At 41.2% G+C, this 24927-nt stretch overlaps 2 protein-coding genes across 5 annotated transcripts in view; both read right to left on the bottom strand.

The window, feature by feature from the left end:
* Positions 1-24927, bottom strand: part of LOC121492842 (rho GTPase-activating protein 20-like) — a 549286-nt gene that overhangs the window by 232047 nt on the left and 292312 nt on the right. The gene's annotated exons all lie outside the window — the stretch shown is intronic.
* Positions 746-13694, bottom strand: LOC121492609 (translation initiation factor IF-2-like). The gene is made up of 4 exons (XM_041757842.1): positions 13573-13694; positions 13399-13445; positions 12328-13001; positions 746-1106 (listed from the first exon to the last, which is right to left on the bottom strand). The coding sequence occupies exons 1-4, from the start codon at positions 13692-13694 to the stop codon at positions 1083-1085; spliced, it is 867 nt and encodes a 288-aa protein (XP_041613776.1). The 3' UTR covers positions 746-1082.

Below are 24927 nucleotides of genomic sequence, written 5' to 3'. Positions count from 1 at the left end.
TCATAAAAGAGAGACTGAATAACCATTAAAAATTCTTGGGACTACAAAGCATCAAGAGGCTAAATTTTGGGGAATCCTAAATTCTAATCTCATCTAAGCATTTGCTACTAATGAGTTGTATGTCTAGTAGCAAACAATTTTCTTCCTCTGAGTTTCAACTTCCTCTTCCATGTAACAGGGTTAAACCACCTGTTCTGACCTCTTGACGAGGGCCAAAGTGCTATCTTCAGCAGGATATAAAGTCAAGAATACCAAACAGGCCATCAGAAGATAATTCTAGTTCCAGTTATATGACTACATAGATGTGAGGCTAAGCCATTTAGCCTCAACTAAGTCTTTCGGTTGTCAACATGGGCAGCTGTATTAACAGGCCACAAAGACCCGCCCATAAAGGCTTACTTTATCAACAGGCCAGCAGATGACCATTAGGTCAGTCAACTCAATGTCTTTTTGCCCCTCCACTCCTTTTGTTTTTTTAAGATTTTATTTATTTATTCATGAGAGACACAGAGAGAGAGGTAGAGACATAGGAAGAGGGATAAGTATGATGAGGGACTCGATCCCAGGACCCCAGGATCACGACCTGAGCCAAAGGCAGATGCTCAACCAGAGCCACCCAGGCGTCCCCACCTCCTCCTTTTTTATTTTATATTTTTTTCACCTCCTCTTTTTTTAAATGGGAGAAGGACCTCCCTACTCCTCCACTCACCATGCAGGGTTGATATAGAGTTAACTTAGAAAATGCTTGCAGAGACATTTCAAAATCTCCTCTATATATTTAAGATTTTGCGATAACCTGTACCCTCACCTCTCATTCCAGCGGAGATGCAGGGCTGGGGTAAGGAACAGTGGCTGTTCATTCCTTATGAGGTTCTAAGAATCAGAGAAAGGATGAGGGGAAAGAGGTGTTCCTGGTGTACAATCCCACAGCCCGAGTGGGCTAACAGCATCTGGAAATAGGTTGGCTACAGGCATCCTGACGACTCCAAGTCCTTGGCCAAGGCAGACACTGTAGGATGCCATTCTTTATAGGATCCTATGAAGTTCCCCCTCCTCCAGAAAATAAGAGTCATATCATAACTCTATACAAGTCGCATCCTAATCATCTGAGCAAAAAGAAGGAAAAAAGACACAAGTTCTGCAAAGTATTTTTACCCTGTGTCACAAGCACTAATAACTTAGGGACTCTACTTTCGGGCACAAGCATGTCCTTGCTAAGTGCCCTGCAAACCTGGGAGCGATCAAAAGCAGGGCGGCCCTCTTGAAGTCTTTGAGTTGATTTCACTTTGCAAGGCTGTTAATGAAAGCTAACAGGCCCTAGACACTTGAAATAAAGCCATGGCCAAGGGAAACGCAGTGAAAGTTGGTGCCAAGAATTTATAGTCGATGATAAGATCCTAATGTTTAACAGCCCATTCAAATCATTCCCTCTCTTCTTACCCAAATGCATCTCATTATCCTCCAGTCACTTGTACCTTCCTTATTTTATGACACAAAGAATTTCTTACCTCATAAATGAGTTATATTACACACCTTTTTAAAATGGGTAAATTAAATTTAGTTTTGTGTTTGTTTTTAACTTTTACAATACGTCTTAAAATAACTAGAGAAACCCTGAAGGGTACCAAAATCATTGTTGGGAGTTATTCCTCTCAGGTAACGCAATGTGATCACCATCTGTGGTTTCAAACTTGTTCATACCTTAGATGCTGCTCCAGCTCCCAAAGGGATCCTTTCCCACACTGAGCAAAGAGCCCCAAGGATTGATATTAAGTAGATAATAAGAAATAAAGCCAAATGGCAGGTGTCAAAAACTTGCAATGAATTGTCATAAACGTGACCTGAATTTTGAATTTCAAATCTTTTCAAATAGTGGATCCAATCAGAAGTTTATTACCTTGATATTCTACTTTAGGGAAGACTCTTCCAGCCCAAACTACACAAGCAATGGCAATTTGATATAAAAATCAGTGTCATAAATCTATGTTTATGTTTAATATTTAACATATTTTGATTTCACTGAAGTTCTTTTTAACACTACCAGCACTGCACCCTTCAAAATGGTGTTACAAAGTAGGTGGAGCGCCCTACTTTTTAAAAGATTTGTATTTATTTATGAGAGACCAAGAGAGAGAGGAGTGGAAGAGAGAGAAAGAGAGAGAGGGAGAAGCAGGCCCCATGCGGGGAGCCAGAGGCAGGACGGGATCCCTCATCTCCAAGATCAAGCCCTGGGCGGAAGGCGGCGCTAAACTGCTGAGCCTCCTGGGTTGCCCCGCCCTACAAATTAAATGAGTTCATGCACTCAAAAAGCCAGGAAACCAGGTTTCTAGCAGCTGCTGCAGGAAAAGGCTGAGCTGGATATTTCTAGTTGGATATTTTGCATCTTTAGTCACAGAGGGATGACCAAATTCATTCATTCGTGATAAAAAAGATCAAAAAAATTTGGGGTAGGGCAAGGCTTAGAAGGTGAATTATCATTGCTTTTTACAATAGTTGTAACAGTTTATTTCCTTAAAACTATAAACATGAAAAAAAAAACCTATAAACATGGGTGAACCCTATGTACTTATATTTTTAAGTAGCTGAAAAGTGTATCATTCTTAAAATGATAGAGTCAACTAACTTAATGACTTAATTTAATGGTTCAAATCTAGTTGTACCCTTTGACGGATATTTAAATAGGTTTAAGTTTGTATCTTCATCTTCTTCCTAAACCATTATAAGTTGATTAGTAATCCTCACTGAAAAAAAATGAAAGGTAACTGTAAAGCATATACTGTGTTAAGAATCAAAACTTTTCCACCTTTTGCAATTCCTCATTTTCACTCAAGATTATTAGAAACATTACAGGAAAGAAAATTACAACTTATAGTTTGTGTTCTAGAAATTTTCCACTAATCTAGACATCTCACAGTTTCCTCCAAATGCCTTCTAACTAAAAATATTAAGTAGGAAATACACAACTTACTGACAGGACAGAGGGATGTAAACTGTTACACAGGATTTCAAATATGGTCAGCAACACACACACACACACACACACACACACACACACACAGATGACTGGGTCCATAAGCACTTCATGTAACAATAAATTTACTTTCTACAAAAGCTGAAGTGCTCACTCGTCTTATGAAATGAATCTTGGAAAAGACAGGAATGCTTTAAAATATGTATTTAATATTCCAGATACCTTGAAAGGGGAAAATGATTAAAATGCTTTGTCTAGGTTTTATAGAATATTTCTTGGCATCTAGGAAACTAAGGAAAAAAGAAGAAAAATTTACAAGGCAAAGTAAAACTGTGATATAAACACGGTAACTCTCATAAGTTAAAAATACCATTAGATGAAACCTAATTGTAGAGCAACTGGTTTAATGTGTTTTGTACTCTTGTCTAAAACAATGTTATCAAAGGATAAAAATTCTTTGAAAATATACTGTACTTTAGGTATTTGTGTTCTAATACTAAAAATATAATTGTGATGGCCTAGTACCTAAATACTCAGCCATTCTATTTTAAAATGTCATTTGAGAGTTTCCACTTTTTATACTCTAAAATTATATACGGAAATTAAACCCACTTGGGCAAAGTCTCTAGGCACATCATTTATTAACGTGCATGCACATAAATGGCCCTAGGAGAAACCTGCCTCTCTTCCTGAGTTAAGAGTCCACGTAATATTAAATCTATGAGCTTTTGCTTTGCTTCCTTTAACACTGACACTAAATTTAGGTAGATCTTGGTGGATAAGGACCCTAGGTGGGGCAGACTTAAGCTTCAACCCCAGAGCTACTTCTTTCCAAGAGTGGAACCTTAGGGACATTAGATTCCAAGACTGGAATCTCCATATAATGAATGTAGATAATGACATAAACCCTCCTAGGATTCTTAAGAAAATAAAAGGAGAGGTACCCAGGTGGCTCTGTCTGTTAAGCAGCTGACTCTTGATTTCAGCTCAGGGATGGAGCCTCCAGTCAGGCTCTAAGCTCAGGGGGGAGTCTGCTGGAGAATTTTCTTTCCCTCTCCCTCTGCTCCCTCCCCATGCTCCTGGACTCTCTCTCTCTCAATCTCTAAAATAAATAAATAAATAATTTTTAAAAATTTAAGGAAATGAGACATATAATGTGACAGCATAGAGTCTCAGACAAACCTTATGCCTAATACAGTCTTTAATACATGATAGATATTACTTTTCAGTTAATCAAACATTATTAAATGGAGTATACCTTCAAAAGTGATTTCTTGTAAAAATAAAAATTATTCAAGAGGCTTGTACAGAACAACTAGATGTTAGCCACTGCTGCTTCTTAGGCTCCTGTTTTAAAAGCACTAATATCTGTACAGAAACACTTAAAGGAATAAAATGGTCTTTTCAATGCTTGTTTTCTCTCAATTTAGTACTGAAAAACCATTAAGACTCCCTAGACTAATAATAACTACACTATATATGATGTAATTTTCTGAATAATTTATAAAAATAAAGAGCTGAATATTTAGTTGAGAAAAATAAATATAAGAACATATCTTGTTTTTCCATTACTATCAAAAACTTAATTTTTTTGCAGAAATAAGTTATAGATTTGGGGGACCTTTTTTTTTCAAAATATCAAAGATAAAACTCACAACAAATGTGAGAAAATAAATAACTATAATGAAAACAATTGCAATATTTCACAATAATCATAATTCTAAATCGCAGAATGGTTTTTAGTACTAGACAACATAATACTTTAACACTCTGATACAGATTTGGAAACTAAAGTTGGTCTGTTATAGCTCCTACCGAAGGGGCTCAATTGAGGAAATTCTCTAAGTATGCTGAAGCTTGGGCCTCCAGGAGGGCTATGCACCAGGTTTTTGAGCAGTAATATTTGGGGAGATTTGCAGGATGCTTCAGACAAGTAGATTAAAAAGATGCAGGACCTGAGTAATCCACAAAACACAACATATTCCCAAGTTTTGAAGATTACTATTAAAGTGTCATCCCTTCTTCTTTCTGTCCAGTGCTTTTTTCCATAAGTCATGTGAATTAATCACTTTAAAACCAGAATTACAAAAAGTATACTAATTATTTGTCTGGAAAGGGATGGTTAAACACCTATACGGAAATCTGCTAAAATGATCTGTAGGAAAACCACAAAAATAACTCACAAAAATAAATATAACATTAGATATTTTTCCTGCCCTTCAATCCTAATTTTACAGTTTGAGTTACACTGTTTGAATGATTTGACCTGCATCCACTACTCATATATTTGGAAAGTAGTTAAAGAAGAAAACTATTGAATCTGAGAATCTGACACTCTGCTCTCCTTGTGAGAATCAAGAATGCTTAGTGCTGGGGCACCTGGTGGCTTAGTCGGTTAAGCATCTGCCTCTGGCTCAAGTCATGATCTCAGGGTCCTGGGATAGAGCAAGGAACCATGGGCATCAGGCTCCCTGCTCAGGGGAGAGTCAGCTTCTCCCTCCTCCTTCTGCAGCTCCCCCTGCTTGTATTCTTTTGTTTGTGTGCATGCTCTCTCTCTCTCTCTCTTTCTCTCTCAAATAAACTTAAAAAAAGAAGAATGCTTAGAGCTGAAAGAGATTTTTAAGCTCACTAATGAATGTCTCTGCTTTGATTCCCTACCCTCTCTCACTTTAAAGCTGAGGGTTATTAATTTGGGCCAATTCCAATGCTGGGGACAGCACTGGGAGGTCTGAGCTCCCCTTCCACTTCCTTTTCCAGTACCTCACAGAATTCACAAATGGTTCTGTTCAAATCATTAATTAACATTCATGTAAAAAATAAGGACTCTTAAAATCTATAAAATCACCATTCATTTGTTCTAATTCCCACTTGCCAGAATAAAGCAATAACTGTCTGTGATTATATTTAAGGTGCTGATGATTCTCAAGATAAAGATAAAAGAGTAAACTACTGAAATTCATTCTAGGAGAGAGAAGAAAATGTGTTATTTCCTTTAAATTTCTTAAGAACCCTACAAAGTAAATGCTATCCCCATTTTACAGAGAAGGCAAATGAAGCACCTAAGATCATACCCTTTGAAAGAGATAGCTCCAGGGTTTGAAGCTAAGATTTGTCCTATCTGGGGCCCTTACACAGTATTAATCAGTAGAAATCAATATGAAAGATTTCGGAACAGTGGCTTCTAACCAAGATGTACCTAATGTATGCCCTTGAGGGCATTTGGAAACGTGGGCCAGTATGATGGGGGCACTCTGGCAATTAGTGTCTGGGGCCTTGGGATGTTAAATATCCTGCAATGTGTTGTACAGTTTCTCACAACAACATAAAAAAGCCAACATCGAATGCCAATAGCATCCCTCACCTTTTCTTTTTGAGAGGGGGAGAGAGAGAGAAGCTGGGGAGGGAATAAAGGGAGACAGAGAGAGAGAATCTTAAGCAGGGTCCATGCCCAGGATGGAGTCCAAGGTGGGGCTTGATCTCACAACCCTGAGGTCATGACCAGAGCCAAAATTAAGAGCTGGACACTTAACCAACTGGACCACCTAGGTACCCCCACAGCATCCCCTTTGAGGAGTACTGGTTTAGATAAAGAAAAGATGACTACACTATAATAGGCTATTAAATGAAGCTGGGGAGATTTGGAGCACCCCCAAGTGATATCCTCAAATAACCTCTACTCCAATGTTAGTGATTAGTTCTCTTGGATCTGGCATGGAAAGGACATGAACGCTCTGCCTAAAGTTATTTAGTATTTCCAAGTTTTCTCCAGCTATGAAAACATCTGAGAAGCTAACTGGGACCCAATACAAATAAAATGCATAACTGCTTCATATGGTTTTACATTCACATTTGACTGAGAGTTGAAAGAGATGTGTTCTGTAAATTTCCGTGCACTCACAATCACGTGTGAAAAATATTCCTTAAAGGAAAACCTACTTATCTCTGAAAGAAAACATAGTCACTGACGTCTATGCTGTAAATATGTAAACTGATTTGTTTTGCAGCTGAGATATGGGAAAGACTGTGCTGGACTGGCACTTTCCAATTGGAGGGACCCCAAACAAGTGTGTTTTGGAGATCTGTAATTTTTCTATGAAAATGTCTTAAATTTTGTGTTTTCACACTGATGATAATTAAAATAAAAAAAGAGAAGTAGAAGAAGAAAGAAGAAAGAAGAAAGAAGAAGGTGAAAGAAGTATACTTTAAAATATTGGGATGACCACCTTGGAATCAAGCACTGTCCTGCAATTTTAGCAGTCAGGTTTATATTTGTGTTCACAATCACACTGCAGCTTAGTGGTTCCAGGACAAAGAGAAAATGTAAAAAGAGACCAATCTGATATGCAAATATGCTTTCAGACCAAGGAAAACCCAAAGTTGGTATGCTGTGCTATTGGAATAAAAGCTTCCCAACTGAGCAGACCCAGGAGAAGAAGTCAATCATCATTAAGGCAACCATAGCAAAGGTGAGCTGACCTCACCAGACCCTTTACTGGGCAGTCAGGGCCATATTCACTCTAAAAAGGTGATTTAATAAATGCTGTCAACTTGTATCTGGCTGGAGTTGTACCATTTTAGCTCATAATTAACTCATAAATTTATTTTGGTATTACAATTGGAAAAATGCTGTAATTATGGCAGCATTATACCAGCTCTTAAGAATTCCACATTTAACTAACATTAAATAAAAGGAAGCCCGGCACTAGATGGTAGGTATCTGGAACTTCTTGGTGTGTCTACATCGCTTTCTTTTAGGAAATTCCCTCTCCCCCAAAGGCATTTCACATTGTGGGTTACCCACCCCTTGGATAAACCTATTCTTCTGGACACAGTGATTGGTTCAGAGCAGGCACATGACCCAAGCAGGGCAAGAGTAATTTTGAGAGGACTGACACAAATAACAAGGTTTTTCTCTAGTATCAGAATTTTAAAACCCACAGAATATTGCACCGAAAAAGCTTCTAGCCTATAAAGAAAACATACAGAATAAAGCCAACACAGCATAAGGCCAAAAAATGGAAGGGTAGATGGATGGAAGGAAAGAAAGAAAGAAAGAAGAAGAGATGAATGGATGGACTGAAGGAAGGACAAACAGATTAAACAGACATACAGACAAACAGAATCTTGACAATATTTGATCAACTCAATTTCATAACCAAACCAATCTCCAGGCACTTAATTATGTAAGTCAATTTTATATGCATCCAAGTAGAGTTTATGTTCCTTATGACCAAATACTTTCTAACTAATATACTAGAGATGAATAAGACTGTCTTTAGCAGGGGAACACTACTTAAGTCTGAGAAACACCGGATTACATGATCCTCTCTAACTCTAAAGTGCAAAAATTCTGTGTGTGTGTGTGTGTGTTTTAACTATTTCATCAGATTAAAAGATCAGGATCTTTTCTTATACCTCGGTATATGTACAGAGAGCAGAAATAAGGATGGCTATTTTTTGTAGTTATCACTAGAGATATGATACTAGAAGAGGATCTTTTCTCTCCCAAGTTTAGATTTAATAAAATTATTCAGAAAACGTAATTTGCAAAAGGTTGACTTTACAATTCAGAATCAGAGGAAAAGTCTCAAGGAAAACAGAAGCTACCAATGGCACATAACACTTTAAAAAGCATGTTCAGTACAAACTACAAACCAGAGAAATAAATAGATATCCTTAAGAGCTTCTTAAAAGGTTTTTAGAATACTTAGCAAAATGACTCTTAAGAACTCAACACTCACTTGGCTTTACCTGCCTTAAACATTTGCTTGGCAGTAAGTGTAAATTTCTACCAGTTAGAGAAAATGAATAAAGCACTTACATCGTAAAAAAAATAATAATAATTCAAATTAAGTGGGAATACCAAGTCAGTAAATAAGATTACAGAGCTAAATACCAAATGAATGACTCCTATATTGGAAAGCCTTCCTTCAATTTTTATTCCTAGGTATGTAGCTCACAGGCGCTTTTTACTCAGAACCTGATAAAACAGATATCACCAGGACCACATCAATCAGCTGTAAACACTGGTCAACTGAATCCGCATCTGTCCAGCTAAACTAATTTCATAGGAAGTCCTGCAAAGTCAGTAACTAGACTGCATCCTAAATTCAGAAATTAGTCGTTTTGAACCCTCCACGATCAATCAACTCAGTGATTTATTTAATTGCCCTGTGGTCCTTATGGAAGACTTTCCTCCTAGGAAGAGGCTGTCATCCTACAATCAGCTCTGAGAACAAAGAACACATCTAATTCGACATAACAGTTACAGGTTTAATAAAATATTAGGTTGAAAAATGTTTGGGGGATAAACTAATAAACACCAAACAGTTCTGTGTAGCCTTTTCAATTACATAAGAAATCTTTCTTGAGCATTATTAAAATGCACTAGGAAGTTCAAGCAAAGTCCTAAGTTAATTTGTGTTTCAAACCTTAGGAAACCTTCTCTGTATTCAGATAAGGATGAAGGTACAAACTCTACCTTTAAAACTTAAAAGCCAGTTTCAGATATTTTAAATATTTAGGTGGAATTACTAAAAAGAAAATTTTGTTGCACAACATATTCAAAACGCTAAAAACTGCACATCTTGAGGTGAGTACTAAAGAGCAGCTTAAAGCTGGCTATATGAACGCTGTTTATAAGCCATACAAAAAGAAAAGGTCATTACTGCATCAGAATTACCACCATAAAATTATTATAAATAAGACCGAAGTCAGACTGAGTCAATAACCACACAGTTTTATTATCTTCAACACTAGGGACAACTTAATAAAATATGCCTAACAAATCATTTATCTGAAAATTGGAATTATATTCCTATATAATCACAGAAACAGTATTTTTTTTAAGTGGATGGCATATTTATTTGATATCTATCATCTGATTTTAATAGAACTGTCTTGCAAATAAGAATATTACAGCTTTTAGAGATGAGAAAAAAATATGACAGAAACAAAGAAAGAAGAAAAGAAAAGAAGCGAAAAGAATCCCAAACACAGGACTGGGAATGCCAACTAATTCAGCACAGTTTTGCAGTGTCAAATAAAAACTCTATCGCTGAAAGCTACATGGAAGTGTAAAACTTCTGTTTCTGGACTTTGATCCAAGCGGTCATAAAAACTTGTCCTCACTTAGTAACTCCTATTTCCATTAAATGCCAAATATTCTCAAGCTTTTGCCTAGTACAAAACAAAGCAATAAAAAGTCAATCACGATACTCCTAAAATGATCTAAAACATCACCCTCTGTGGCAGAAAAGATTAGTAAATAATGAAAAGTAACATTATTTTAATATGTCAAGAACAGCTGTTAAAGTGGCACTGGCACCCGAAGCCTTCATTTGCAAATGCAGGAAGATTAGAGCCCTTAATTAACATAATATTTCAGGCGGGTAGAACAGTGAGGGTGGGATTTTCCATACGTTGTAGTTTACAAGTCTCAAAATAATTTTTCTGCCTATAAATTATGTTATGAATTCTTCAATTGACACTCAAATTCACATAAAGAGGCTGCGATTCCTAAAAAGCATCTATGCCCCAAGCTTGTAGCCTTTAACCAGCTGCTTAGCCCTGTGTTTGAAGATAAGTTATAACAAACAATGTAATATAGCAGCAGAACTCCTTTCAAGGTCAACCAATTTTCACAGGTATTTAAATGAAAATTTAGGAATGCCAGAAACCTTCATCCTGTTCAGGGACTACTTCTGAGGACAGATCATTCAGTCTGGGGATAGGACAAAAAAGCACGCATGAATGTCAAATGACAACAATTAAATCAAATAAGGTAGAAATATTCCACGCCTGTTCACAGGCACAGATGCCCAATCTAAGTGAATCCAAATTTATTTTAAATTTTAAAACATGTTAAATGTTTCTACAGAACGATCTGTTTCATGGGGTCCTGAATCACAGACTCATTTTACACTTAGAGTGTAACAAAAGGGAAAAAAGCAAAGTAATGTGAGCCTCTAGTTTAAAAAAAAAAAAAATCCTAGCTCTAAAGTCAAAATGTCTGCAATAAGTTTTTACCACAACCATATGAATCACACTGGGTTTAGAAATTTGGAATTTTTAGAATCAACTACTGTCTAATCTCTCTTAAATCTCCAGTTAATGCCACCAAATATAAGCCCGAACCAGAACCCCTGACTACACACAAGCTCTCAGATTATATTCTTTAAACTGACAACTTTCAGCACTTTATAACTCTTAAAATTAATGGCTTGTACTCCTCTTTAAATATTTTACACTTTCATTTTCTGACTTTTACTCAACATGAAATCTTACAGATAGATATATAATACACACATACGTTTCAAAGAAGGTAGTCAGTCTATTGTCAACAACTATAATATAATAACCATCGCTAAAAAAAAGTCTTTATATAGAGTTTCAGATGATCTAAATTTTACACTGAGCAGCGCAACTCTGAGAAATTAGGATTTTAATTCTATGCTACTTGGGAGAAAAAGTAATGCGGAAAACAAAGTAAATTTAACTCTTTCCATTTGTTTGCCAATGAAAAGTTACTAGCAAAGTTTTGGCAGGCTCTGGGAGAAGCATTCTTACGTACTATTAACACCGACCACCAAGCTATCCTAAGTGCCTACCTTAAGGGGGGGGGGGTAAGAAGAGGACATTTATGCTGATTTATGTAAGACCCCTCAGTTTTTTCTTTCAACTATTAATAACCTGCCTACAGAACACCTCCAAAGAACACCCTGACACACTGAAAAAAAAAAAAACAATCAGCCCAGTTCTCCTGCCTACTCCCCATTCAATGAGGCAAAGAGGGGGAAGTGGGCCAGGGGGAAAAGGAACTGGGGACAGATGGCCTCCGAGTGGCAGGTGAGCCCCGGGACCCGCGGCCCGCAGCAGGCAAGAATCCCGGATCCCGGTGCCTGAGCGCCCTGGCCCGAACGCGCAGAACAGCGTCCTTCGAACACACATCACTCTCTCTGGGGGGGTTTATCCTCAGGTGGCTCCAGGTTCAGGACTTTTGAAGGAAGACTGCCAAGGCGGGCAAGGAGACTTTGCAAGGAGGGCGGAGCAACGAAGCCCTGGAGATCAGATTTGCCCTAAATCAACGGCTCTGTCCCCAAAGCCCGACAGTGATGACATCCACATCAACTCTTTAGGAGAAACAGCCTTTTGTTAAAAAGCAAACAAACAAAAAAGAGCCGCTTCTAAGATCCCAAAGTACTACTACACCGGAAGAGAATAAAGGCGGGGAAGCCCATCAGACAGTCCGTTTCCAGGGAAGCACCCCCACCCCCCCGTGGCCCCGACGCCCCCACCCCGCACCCAGCCCCGCGCCCCCAAGGGAAGTGGGAAGGGGGGGATGCTCAGCGAACTACCTTGTTTGGTCTCCAAAGGGCAACATAGCGAACACAGGACGTTGGAGGCGCAGCCCCCTCGGCCTCCGCAGGCCCCTGGGCTCCGGGGCGCCAGGGGCGATGAGGAGCCCAGGTGAGGCGGCCCCTGAAGCCTGCTCGCTGGCTCACCGACCCCGCCGCCCGCGCCGCCCCGCCCTGCGCCGCCCCCTGGCGGGGAGCGCCCGGCACAGCCGAGCCCGCGCGGCGGCGGGGGGATCCCGGGGCCGCCCCACCAGCCCCGCCTGGCGCGCGTCGGCCCCCGACGGCCGCCGCCTGCAGCCGGTGCGCCCCGGAGCCCGCCCGGCTGCTCCTCGGGCTGCGGGGACGCCGCCGCCCCGCCGCCGCCCGTCGCCGCCCCAGCCCCAATCCCTCCGGGCGCAGTGGCGAGCGTTTCCCACGCGCGTGCGGCGCTCCCCGGGGGCCTCCTCCCCGCCCTCCGCCGCCGCCGCCCCGGCGCTGGGCTCGCGACCGGGAGGAGCCGGCCTCCGGGCTCAGCCGGGCCGCGCGGGACCCGCCAGCCCCCCGCTGGCCGCCGCCGCCTCCGTCGCCCTCCCCAGCGCCTCCGTGCACGCCGCGGAGCCCTGGGCGCAGCCGGACAGAGTGGAAGGAAGCGCGCGAGCCCGGGAGGGACTGCGGGGGGGCGAGAGGCGACCGCACTCACTCCGGGAGGACTCCGGCATGGTGCTGCCTTAGGGCTCCTCGCGCTCTCACCCCACCCCCTGCTTCCCCGCCCCGCCGAGGGCCGGGCGAGGGGGGCCGGGGGCGGAGCGGAGCCGCTGCGACCCAGCTGGAAATGGTGCTCCCGGAGGAGCTGCAGGGAAGGGCTCCAACACGGTTTGGGGGGCGCTAAGATTTAGGGGGCCCCGGAGGCTAGAGGGGGGCCCGGGGAAGGCCTCTGAAGGCGGGTGTCTGTGAACAATCTTGCCCTCGGGGATCGCCAGGGCAGCGGGGGGTGGGGGTCGGGGCGAGGGAGGGGGTCCGGCCTGCGCACTGTTGCATCTAACTTTGTGAGCAAGTTGGATCAAACCCCACGCTTGGGCATCTGGACTGTACCGGCCGCGGAGTCGAGGTCTCTATGCCCCAGCGGGACCAAAGCCCTCCTTGGAAAGCAAAGGGCCTGGGAACAGAGCTCCTTTAAGGGTGAAGGAAGGGAGGAGGTTCAGGAAGGGGCGAGCTGAGCCCCAGGTCACTCAGCGCCCGGCGCGTCCTCCGGGGTCCCCTCCTTACCTGGTGGCTTTCCTAACAAAGTAAGAGAAGGTGAAGTCCCGGTGATCATCCAGCCACGCTTCCACGGAGTCCTGATCCCGCTGCAGCTGCGCCCCCCCGGCGCCGGGGCTGGCCCTCTCCATGACCCACGGGCGGCGACTCGGCAGCTGGCTCCCGCTGCTGTGCACCCCGGCTGGGGTCCCTCCCCCAGAGGAGGAGAGCTCTGCCCCGAGACCCTCCCCCTCCGCTTCGCTCCAGGCCCCGGGGCTGTCGGCGGCGCTGCTCCGCCCCAGGCCAGCCGCTGGCCGCGCCCCGCCTCTCCCCAGCCTCACCGCTCCCAGGTGTGGCGGGTGGGGCAGGCACAGCGGCTGCGTCCTCCCTGGGTCCGACGGAGACGGGGCTCGGAGTCGCTCGGGGCCCCAGATTCCCAGGCGGCGACGGAGACAACTGGCGAGCTCGCCGGAAGCTCAGTGGCCACCGCGGCTGGAGGCCACGCCGCCGCTGGGGTGCGCTGCGCGGGCTGCAGGGGGGCGCGCAGAGGTGATTGGGGGTGGGGGGGCGCGGAGTGCCTCACTTAAGAGAGGGACTGTCGCGATGAGTGCGCACACCCCCAGGTCCTGAAAGCCAGAGCGAGGGGCAGTTTCCACCAAAAATAAGAAGTGCTGCTACCCTGGGCACTTTGCCCCCACCCTGGGTGAACCATGACCGCCCAGCGCCCTGGGCTTGGGTCTGGAAGGAGCCAAATCAACCTGTCTGGAGCCCAGCCAGCCTGGGTGTGGGCCACAGGTTTGTGGGTCCTGGTGGGTGACCTCCAGCAGAGGCATTCCCCTACGTAGTATGTCCATGATAACGACAATGGTAACTATGAATTAGGCGTCTTTGCAGCAAACACTCCCTTTGCATGACTCCAAACAGGATGTTCTGGGAAAAGGAGAAGGTAAACTGAAATAATCCTGATGGTTTGGGGATGAAGTCAGGGAACAAGGGCACCTCTGCGCAATCAGGTTAACTTGAGAGCAAAGGCACCACCCGGATGCAGTGCAGAGCAGGCCGGTTAGCCCACGTTTTTTTTTTTTTTTTTTTTTTTTATTATTTATTTATGATAGTCATACAGAGAGAGAGAGAGGCAGAGACATAGGCAGAGGGAGAAGCAGGCTCCATGCACTGGGAGCCTGATGTGGGATTCGATCCCGGGTCTCCAGGATCGCGCCCCGGGCCAAAGGCAGGCGCCAAACCGCTGCGCCACCCAGGGATCCCTAGCCCACGTTTAAATTAATTCATCACCTATATTTAAGGGGGATTAACACACAAAAAAGCATCCGTTTCAGAGGGCTCGGCCTTCCTACTCTGTTTTGTCCGATCCCCACTGTGCTTTACAAGAAGGAATTGGAGTCTTCCTTTTGCTTTCTTCTCATCTCCATCTCATTGTCCTGCAAATTAAAAATTGGCAGTTTTAAGAGGCATTTTGCAATGACCTAATTTGGGGGCAGAATTAATTCTGGAGTCTATGTTTCACAACGTGTGAAGGGCACCATTAGCAGTGATATACCCATCGTGATTTAGCCGACATACTTTCACAAAGCCCTTTCGAAATCTTGGCAAGAATTTAAGACCTTACTCACTGCGTAGAAACGCATAATTAAATTTATAATATAAGAACTTTAAAAGATGTCTTCCAATCCTCCAATGCAATGGTTTATCCTTCCTGCATTAAATAATTGTCCTTCTGTACCTAAAGTTTTTCTGAAACTTTACTGTTGTATGCAAGTAACCACAAACCAATAAGAAGTAAGCAGAGCAGTGAAATGTGAAATAATATGTGATAAATTCTATAGATTTTAAAATGCGGGTTCTCATCGCGATGTGTGATTACAGTGCTCATGGACTAGAGGCTTTGTCCTCAGTGCTTAATTTTTCCCTGTGGAGATCCATGCATTCTCCTAACAGAGGGTCAATTGTAATTTAACACTGTACTTACCTACAAAAGATGGGGTGAAATTTTGTCTTGACTTGTTTGCTTCAACTGGCTGCCCTGATTAAATAAACAAGCACCTCTAACTGCCCATTTCCTCTTAACCTGAAAGGGTTAAATGATCAGGAATCAGAAAGTTATCTGACAAGGTGCTCCAAGAACAAACACCCGTGGACTCTGCCATTCTGGAGTCTGATTTCTGTGTGGTACACATGGTAGATTGCGTGTTTGTTGTGGAGGCCTGTTATTTGAAGTGAGTATATCATGAGGGATTGGGGGATGGGGTATTTCAAACCATTCTAGTCTCCAGAAATCTCAGATAAAATTTGTAACAAATCTCCTTAACTTTAAAGTTCTTAAAGGTGAGCATATTTTGCACTGACCTCACCCCCACCTCTTGTTTCCCAGCTCCATTTTATTTATTACCCCTGCTTGCTAGATTGTTTAATGTTTTAACTTACTCCTAGGGACTGTACTAAGCATCTCCAATCTTGTTTTAGAATGAGTTGAAGACTGAGTAAATAATAAACATTACCAGGAAATAACTTTAAAAATGCTGTTAATGCTATTTACAACAAACGAATGTGCAATGACTTAACAGAAAGTCCTCCAATTCCCATTGTACTAGAATAAAACCAAAACTCTCTAAGATGGCTTACAAAGTTCTGCATGATTTGACTTTTACCTTTCTCTACTGTTGAAGATTTTGATCTTACAACTAGGAAAAAATAAACCTATGATGATCAGATTCCTTTCCAGTTAAAAGGGGGTGTGAATTATAAGAGTTGTGAAGTCTTTCCTGCCTTGCTTTTTGTTTTTGTTTTTGTTTTTTTTTCAAATACCACACAGTATATTCTGTCTCCCTGCAATCTTCCAGTATATCCCAGGCTTGAGAAAAGTAATATATTTGCACTTATAGTGAGATCCTAGTTTCTCACTGTTGAAGGGAGAAAACTTGAGGATACATTGTAGTGTCAAAATGGAATTGGAGGTTACAAATTAAATATGGGGGGGGGTGTCATGTAGAGAAATCCCATATGATGAAGAAATGCAGGCAGTTTCTAAGAGCTGTTGGTACCCTCCAGCTGACAGCCTATAAGGACCTTCAGTCAGCAAGAAAACGAATCCCTCAGTCTTAAAAATATAAGAAATTGAATTCTGCTAACAACCTGTGTGAGCACAGGACTGGATATGTCCCCATTCGAGCCCCAGATGTGACCACAATTCCAGTCAATATATAGATTTGCAGCCTTGCAAGATGCTAAGACATTTTCATAATCACATCTTAATAATAATGAGTCCTATTATCCAAGAACATAGTATATTTATCTACTTAATCCAGTTTTTAAAAATTTTACTCAGTAATATCTTGTGGTTTTTAGAATATTTATCTTAAGCATATTTTGTTAAATATATCTCTGTATCTACTTCAGCTCTGTCACTGAGCGGTACTAAAAGCCATGACATGTCAGTAGCAATGAGTACACTTAGTACCCAGATTTTGGATTCTAAATACCATTCTCCACCTTAAAAGGAATCAGAAGTGTTTGGAGAAAAAAATTCCAGGTCTTGGACAGAAAAAGTATAAGACATGTGTGGAAAATCTTGTTTTGCTAGAAAATTAGAAAGGCTTAAAATGATGGCAACATATCAGAAGGACAGAGGATATATCTGACAGAGATTACAATGGACAAATCTGGAGGAATTTAAATATCAAAGTATGTTATGACTATAATATAATAATAGAATGTACAATATATAATTCTAATGTCTAATAGAATATACAATATAATAAATTGTAACAACTGACTAAAATAAAAAACTGTAATTTCACTCTGGTATAAATAAATCTTAGATAAGTAAGTAAATAGGAAAGAAGAGAATGTCCCTTATAGTAGAATGCTAACTAATAAATACAAAAGGAATTATATAGTAAGGGAATCAATGGTTGCTGAAACTAGTCAGTGAAAGTTTAATGTTGAATGGGGTATTTACAAAGCCTTAAGGTATCTCCTTACAAGGTTTTTTATTAGTTTTCCTGGGAAAATTGTATCTTTACAATGGAGACACTTTATGGATACCTTTCTAACCAAGTGATCAATTTAATATCACTTATATTGGGACAAACCAAATATATACACCTTTTAATAGGATGGATATTCTTAGAAGGACACAACATCACTTCTGTGTTATTCCTGAATCTAAATCTAACCTTGAGGGGATCCCTGGGTGGCTCAGTGGTTTAGCGCCTGCCTTTGGCCCAGGGCGCGATCTTGGAGCCCCGGGCGCGATCTTGGAGCCCCGGGATCAAGTCCCGCGTCCGGCTCCTGGCATAGAGCCTGCTTCTCCCTCTGCCTGTGTCTCTGCCTCTCAACCTCTCTATGTCCATCATAAATAAATAAATAAAAATAAATCTTTAAAAAAAATAAATCTAATCCTGAGGATCAGATTGAGAGATTTCCATACAAACACACCCAGATTGAGGCACTTTGTAAAAATAATTGGCCTGTATGCTTCCAAGATTTCAAAGTCAAGAAAGAGAAAGACTGAGGACCTAGTTATTTATTACTTTGTAACAATATTACCACAATTTTAGTGGCTTCAAACAATGCACATTTGTTAACTCTCAGTTTTTGTGAATAAGGAGTCTAGGCGCTAAACTGTGTCTTCTGCTCAGGGGAGGTCTCAGGGCAATTGGATGTCAGCCAGGGCTGCAGTCTCATCTGAGAGTCAATGGTAGAAGGATCTGCTTCCAAGCACACTCAGGCTGTTGGCAGAATTCAGTTCCTTGTGGTTGTAGACTGAGGGATTCTTTTTCTTGCTGAGTTCTGGCTGGAGACCCTAACAGGCTGTGGGCTGGGAGCCCCCCTCTGCCTCAAGAAGCCCCCTTCATTTCCTTGCCTTCATTATCCCAACATGACTGCCTGCTTCCTCAGAACTAGCAAGGGAGAGAGACTCTCGTGAGATGGCACTAAGATCTTATGTACGTAACCATGCAATCATGTATACATGGTTATACACATCCCATCACCTTTGCCTTATTCTGTTTGTTGGAAGCAAGTCACAGTTCCGCCCTCACACGAAGGGAGGGGAATCGCAACAGGGTGTGAACACCAGGGGGAGGATCCATGGAGGCCCCCTCAGGAATCCTTCTAGAATAACACTAATAAAGCATAGTGACTGTGATATAGCATGCGTTCAGTAGACATTTGTGGGGAAAATTTGAAAAAAAAATTCTTAGATTGCTTTGGCAGAACTTTTGTATATTGTATGTAAATGTGCAACTGATCTTTGAGTTGTTTCAAAGTTGATTCAAAGTTGATCTTTGGTTGTTTCTTTTTGTGGTCTTTGGAAGTCTTATCTCACTTAAGATCACCTTTTACTCTTAGCAGCACTGGGCACATCTGAAATTGTTTTCTGGGGGCAGTGTTGGAGTATATGCTTTCTGTTGCACAGCAAAGATCAGCCTAATATCTTAAATGCATGACTTTAAATTAGATCCTAATTCTCCATTTCAAAGACTGAGCCAACTTATGAATAATAAAGCCATGTAATAGTGCAATTATTCCAACCAGTACATAGCATTTTCTTTCCCAAATCAAATGTAAGGTTTTCTACACAAATCTCTTGTAGTGGCCCAGAATTCAGTTTGACAAAGGCTGATCCTTGTGAAAAGATATTACATAGAAGCTGGTTTTTTGTTTTTTTGTTTTTTGTTTTTTGTTTATTTGCCTCAGGGAAGGTAACACTTGGAGGAAATGGACTTAACATGAAAACAGGAAGGATTTTGGAAAGATACTAGACACACTTTCCTGACAGAGGGATGCAATACAGATGGATTTATGATGAAAAAACAACTGTGGAGTTTTCCCTAGAGACTTTTACAAATGGGATGGACAACCATCTGTTGACCATGCTTTAAAGTTCTGTATCAGAGACAGATTGACCTCAGGGGCTCTTCAGGTTCTTCGCTGCCCTCCCACTTGCTTATGGAGAGGATGTTAAACAGAGCAATTATGTGGTTTTCATTGACAAATAATATTAACCACTAACAGAAACATAACATATATCCTAAACACTCATACCCAGAACAAATCTATGCTGTTCTCATCCACTTTCTTATTTTCTCTAGAGAAAATATCCTGCACTAGTCGGATGACTAAAAATAAAATAATTAGCTTAGAAAGAAATAGCAAGGACTGAAACACTTTTAAGTCGACTACATCCAGGTGTGACACACTTAACTACAAACCAGTTTTAAAAAGTAGGTCGTTTAAAATAGACCTTTTTAAAAGTTGAAGGAACAAAAATGGGTGTTTTTGAAAGAAAATCGAGAGAAACGGAAATTTATTGATCTTGAAATTGTAGTCTAGAGAATCACTCGTCTTTTTTAAAAAATATAAGTTATAGGTTAAAAAATTTTCAGTTGATGTGCACAATCTCATTTTAAAAATCTCATGTCTTTGCAGACACCACTGTGGAGCCTGCCTCCTCCCAAGTATGTAAGGAGAAGTGTGATTTAATTATCAAGCCAGAGAAAAAGAAGGAACCTCATGAAGGGTGGCAATTTTCATCTTTTAGGAGTGCTTTTTAGGTAAACTTCTTTGAACTAAGTCTTTTTCTTTTTAAATCAATGCTTTATAATTTACAAAAAATCAATTTAATAAAACTCAAGCAAGACTCTAAAATTAAGTATAATATAAATTGTGCAAAAATTTTCACTCACATTTGATCCATGCCTTGAAAATGCTACATTTTTTTTTTTTTAACAAACAGAGGCTATGTAGAAATCTAGGTTGAACTAGAAGTTCATTCTTTACAGATACAGTCACAGTGATTCAATTTTCCCATTCTTTTCTTACAGGGAAATTAACAATACATTGAAAGGGGGGACGCCTGGGTGGTTCAGCGGTTGAGGTCTGCTTTCTGCTCAGGACATGATCCCGGGGTCAAGTCCCACATTGGGCTCCTTGCAGGGAGCCGGCTTCTCTCTCTGCCTGTGTCTCTGCCTCCCTCTCTGTGTCTCTCATGAATAAATAAGTAAAATCTAAACAAAACAAAAACAAAAAAACCCAAAACAGTATATTGAAAGGGAGTGACATGCAGCCATTCAAATCTAGAAGCCCCAGGATAAAATTCTCCATCTTTGCTCACAGAAAATATTGTCTTTGAATAATAGCAGTCCCAAGATGCACAATCAATAAATCAATATAAAGAAGGAACTACCTCTATAGAACAGGCCCCAATTCCTTCTCGTTCATTTGTTTTCATTCCTTTCTGCCGATGAAATCACTGAGTGCATCAATGAGAAGCATTGCACAAACTATTCCAGCATGAGAGTCAGGCCTGCATAATCTCTTTTATATGAGGGCTCTGAAACTGAAAAACATTTCAATAATGTTTTAAAACTCTAGAATTCATCAATGCTAGTAATTTTCTCTTTGCAGTAGTTACCCTAGAAGGCTATATATTTTTATAAACTGTGTTGCCATTGCTGAAAACATTTTGGTAAATTTCTCTTTGGAATGCTTTCAGAATCTGCATTAGTCTTTTTGTGTCTCTTCACTAGTGACAATAATTTTGGTTGGTTTATTTTTTGATGAGAGGGAATTTGTGTTTTTTTGTAGATTTTAAACAGCCAAAAGTCACTCTTCCTATGGTCTGGTGGGAAATAACTTTTTTTTTTTTTTTTTTTTTTTGGTAAAATGAGAAATGATTATAAAGTAATGGGGCTGATTTTTGTTGTCTAGATTGGAAGTTTATATTATCTTTTACATTTGCTAGCTGTGTGACCATAGGCAATTTACTTAACTACTTCCATGCCTCAGTTTCCCTACCTTCAACAGGAATAAAAGCAGCCCACCTAGAGTTGTTGTGACTATTAAGTGATATAACAAATATATGGTAGTAATTAGAGTGCCCAGTACATAGAGCTCAATAATTCTTTTTTTTTAAAGATTTATTTATTTGTTTTAGAGAGAAAGAGAGAGAGCCAAGAGGAGGGCAGAGGGAGATGGAGAAAGAGAATCTCAAGTAGACCCCCCCCCCCGCCATTGAGTGGGGAGCCTTACACAGGGCTTGATCCCATTACCCTGAGATCATGCCCTGAACTGAAATCAAGAGTCAGATTGCTTAACTGACTGAGCCACCTAGGCACTCTGGTCTCTTCATTGTTAAACCAGGCACTTTGAGTTCTTACCAATAAATCTTACTGAGAGAATAATTATATGAAGGAACTTCTAGCTTCATCTTCCCATCAAACTTCTTTCTCTAAAGCTAGTACATTACCCAAAACTCACTGCAAATCTATCCTCTGAAATCAGCTCTCCCTCTTTGGTGTTACTAATTCATTTTATAATTCTCTCTTTTCAGCCAGTCATGGAGTCTTGAAGATTGACCTGACCTCATGACTCTTAAATCCATCTCCTTTCCTCCACCCTTGTCTTTAGTCTATGAACCCATGAATTCTTCATGTGGCAGGCAGAGTGATCTCTCTAAAGGGTAAGCCTGATGGAGTCACTTCCCACCTAAAACACTTCAGCGGTTCCCCATTGTTCTCTGGATATAGAATAATCTTGGTAGGACCTATAAGGCCATTTGCTGTCTGAACCTGGTGCCTTGCAAGGGCATCAGTGCCACAGTTCTTTAATGTTGAGTGCTCTTGCTTTTCCAGGACTCTGCATGTGGTTGAAATTTGCTATCTTACTCTGTTTCTGGATACCTCCTACTATCTCTTCTGGATTTAATTTAGAGATCAGGTGCTCCAGAAAGCTCCCACCTACCACCCACAGCTTGTTTAGGTATCCCTTTTATGTAATTTTTTAGCATCTGCACACTCATTGCCCTTAATTGTAATAATCCTCTTTCTTTGAAATTTATTTCCACATCAGAACATGACTGTCTGGAGAACACATGCTGTGTCTTATTCCTGGTCATGTCAGTTGTGCCTCCTCTAGGACCTTATGTTCATAGATACATTCCTTTGACCCTAGTAGGGCTCAGTACTTATTTATTGAATAGATGAATGGATAGTAATTTTTTAAAACCTTTTATTTATTGGACAGAGAGAGAGTGAGAGAGCACAAGCAGGGGAAGCGGCAGGGGGAGAGGGAGAAGCAGGCTCCCCGCTGAGCAGGGAGCTCAACATGGGGCTTGATCCCAGGACTCTGAGATCATGACCCAAGCCAAAGGCAGGTGCTCAACCGACTGAGCCACCCAGGTGCCCTGAATGGATAGTAATTCTGATGTCTTATTATAGTTCTTGTGACTTACAAATTTTATTGTTATTAAGGTTTTTGGTGTTGTTTTTCTAATTCCCAAATTCAGGCATTCACACCTACCCTCTCTGCTTAGAAAAATCTGTATCTTCTTCCAAATAGTTACATAACTCATCCTTTCACTTAATGTGTCTCCACTTACATATCATCCCAGAGAGATCTTCTCAGACCACGTGAGCAAATGGGACACACCCATCCCACTGGCAAACATGACTTCATTTTTCTTCATGGCACTTATCAATTCTGGACATGATACTCTATGTTTATTATTTACTTGTTTATTCTTGATCTCTGTAAGCTCCATAAGCTCCAGTTTGTTTGTGTTTTCATCACAGGGTCCCAGCTCCCACAATACTATCTGGCACATAGTGGGCACTTAATGCTAAGTAAAGTATTGAATTCCAGATTATAAGGTCATTGAGAACAGTAAGTTGTGTGTGCTCCACATCATCTAACCTGTCACAGCGTATAATTGATAAATAAGTAGAAAAAAGTCGTACTCACTTCAAAAAGCTTATCTCTATATTTGTATCGTTTCAAAGGGGTTGATTTAATTTAATTTATTTTTTAAAGATTTTATTTATTTATTCATAAGAGACACACACACACAGAGAGAGAGAGAGAGAGAAGCAGAGACACAGGCAGAGAGCGAAGCCGGCTCCACGCAGGGAGCCCGATGTAGGACTCGAGGATCATGCCCTGAACCAAAAGCAGACACTCAACCACTGAGCCATCCAGATGTCCTATCAAAGGGGTTAGTTTTATACTTGAGTAACAGGGTGCCTCTTAAAGCCAACCATACTTACACTGAAGGAGAAGGAATTAAGAATTAAGTAAGCCTCTCCAACCTCTGGGAAAGTAGGCAGAAAGTTTCTTTGAATGAGATCTTTGTTGTGCTAAGAATCAGGTGAAGTTCTGCTCCCCATTTTTGTTAAGTGTAGGATAGGAAAATGTTTCCCGGTTGAAGTGGAACAAAAGACTGCCATGCCCTGAGACCCTCTGTGAGCAAACAAAGGTCTTTTGGATGAAGTTAGGTTAATTTGCAGGAGCTTGAAACTTCTGGAAGAGGAGCTAAAGTGTGTGTCTTTATTCCCTGTGATTTAACATTGGGGCTTGCTGGGGGATGGAGGCACAAGTCTGTCAGGTGAATAAGGGGGGCCCCATGAGCACAGAGACAGACGATAGCAATAGCCCCCACCCCACAGAAAAATCATCTGCAAAAAGGGCAGAGGTGGATTTGCCCCAAAGCTATAGAAGCTTTAACATCCTTCACTTATGGGGCCCCTCTGAGTCTCTTAGTGGGTTCCTAGCAATGTGTCCCCATGGTCATATCAACTAATGACTAAGACACCTGACACTTTCCACCCGAATATTTCTTCAGTGGACTTCTTCAGTAAAATCACTGAGGAGTGGCTGCAGGTATCTTGGGGTCCAACTAAGGGGAAGTTGAGTTAAGGAAACACTTAGTTTGGTTTAAGGGGGATATCTTTATTTGATTCACAGTCAATTCTATGTATTGTTAGGTTTTGGTTAGCTGCCTCGTTATAGAATTGACTTATATCCACTCTTCAGAATTACCTGTCTCAGGACAAGAAAAGTCAGAAATCCTGTCATGATATGAATGTGCCCTGTATCTCCTGTCATCAGAAGTATGTGGCTAGTTCAGGTGAAACAAACTTTTTCCAATTTGGAAAATCCCTAAAACTATGATGAGACTTAGTTTAAAATGAGACTACAAAATGTTTGAAAATCATTGGACAGACCCTCAACAGTTAGCAGAAGATTCCAGGAGGTATATAAGGCAAATGCTACTTTACAAGTCTTTGCTGAAGGCCTTATTAACTATTTGATGTCCAAGATAAACTAAAAAGTAAAGAGGATGTAGGATATGATTTTTAAGGGTTCCCCTGAGACTCTACCATTTCCTACCCTATAACCTCCCAAAACTTTTTTAAAAAGCAAACCTCATGATGGATGAGGTCGGGCCCAAGTCTAATGTTACTAGACTCTTGGGATATAAGTGCACTGCACCCTAAGCCTCTGCATCATAGCACATACAGGCTGATGTGTTACCAGCTTCCCTAGTGTAAGAATCACTTGCAAGAATATTTCAATGAGTAAATTTCA

This window comes from Vulpes lagopus, chromosome 6 (genome assembly GCF_018345385.1).
Source record: "Vulpes lagopus strain Blue_001 chromosome 6, ASM1834538v1, whole genome shotgun sequence".
Classification (NCBI taxonomy): Eukaryota; Metazoa; Chordata; class Mammalia; order Carnivora; family Canidae; genus Vulpes; species Vulpes lagopus.
This window is presented reverse-complemented; position numbering and strand designations above follow the sequence as displayed.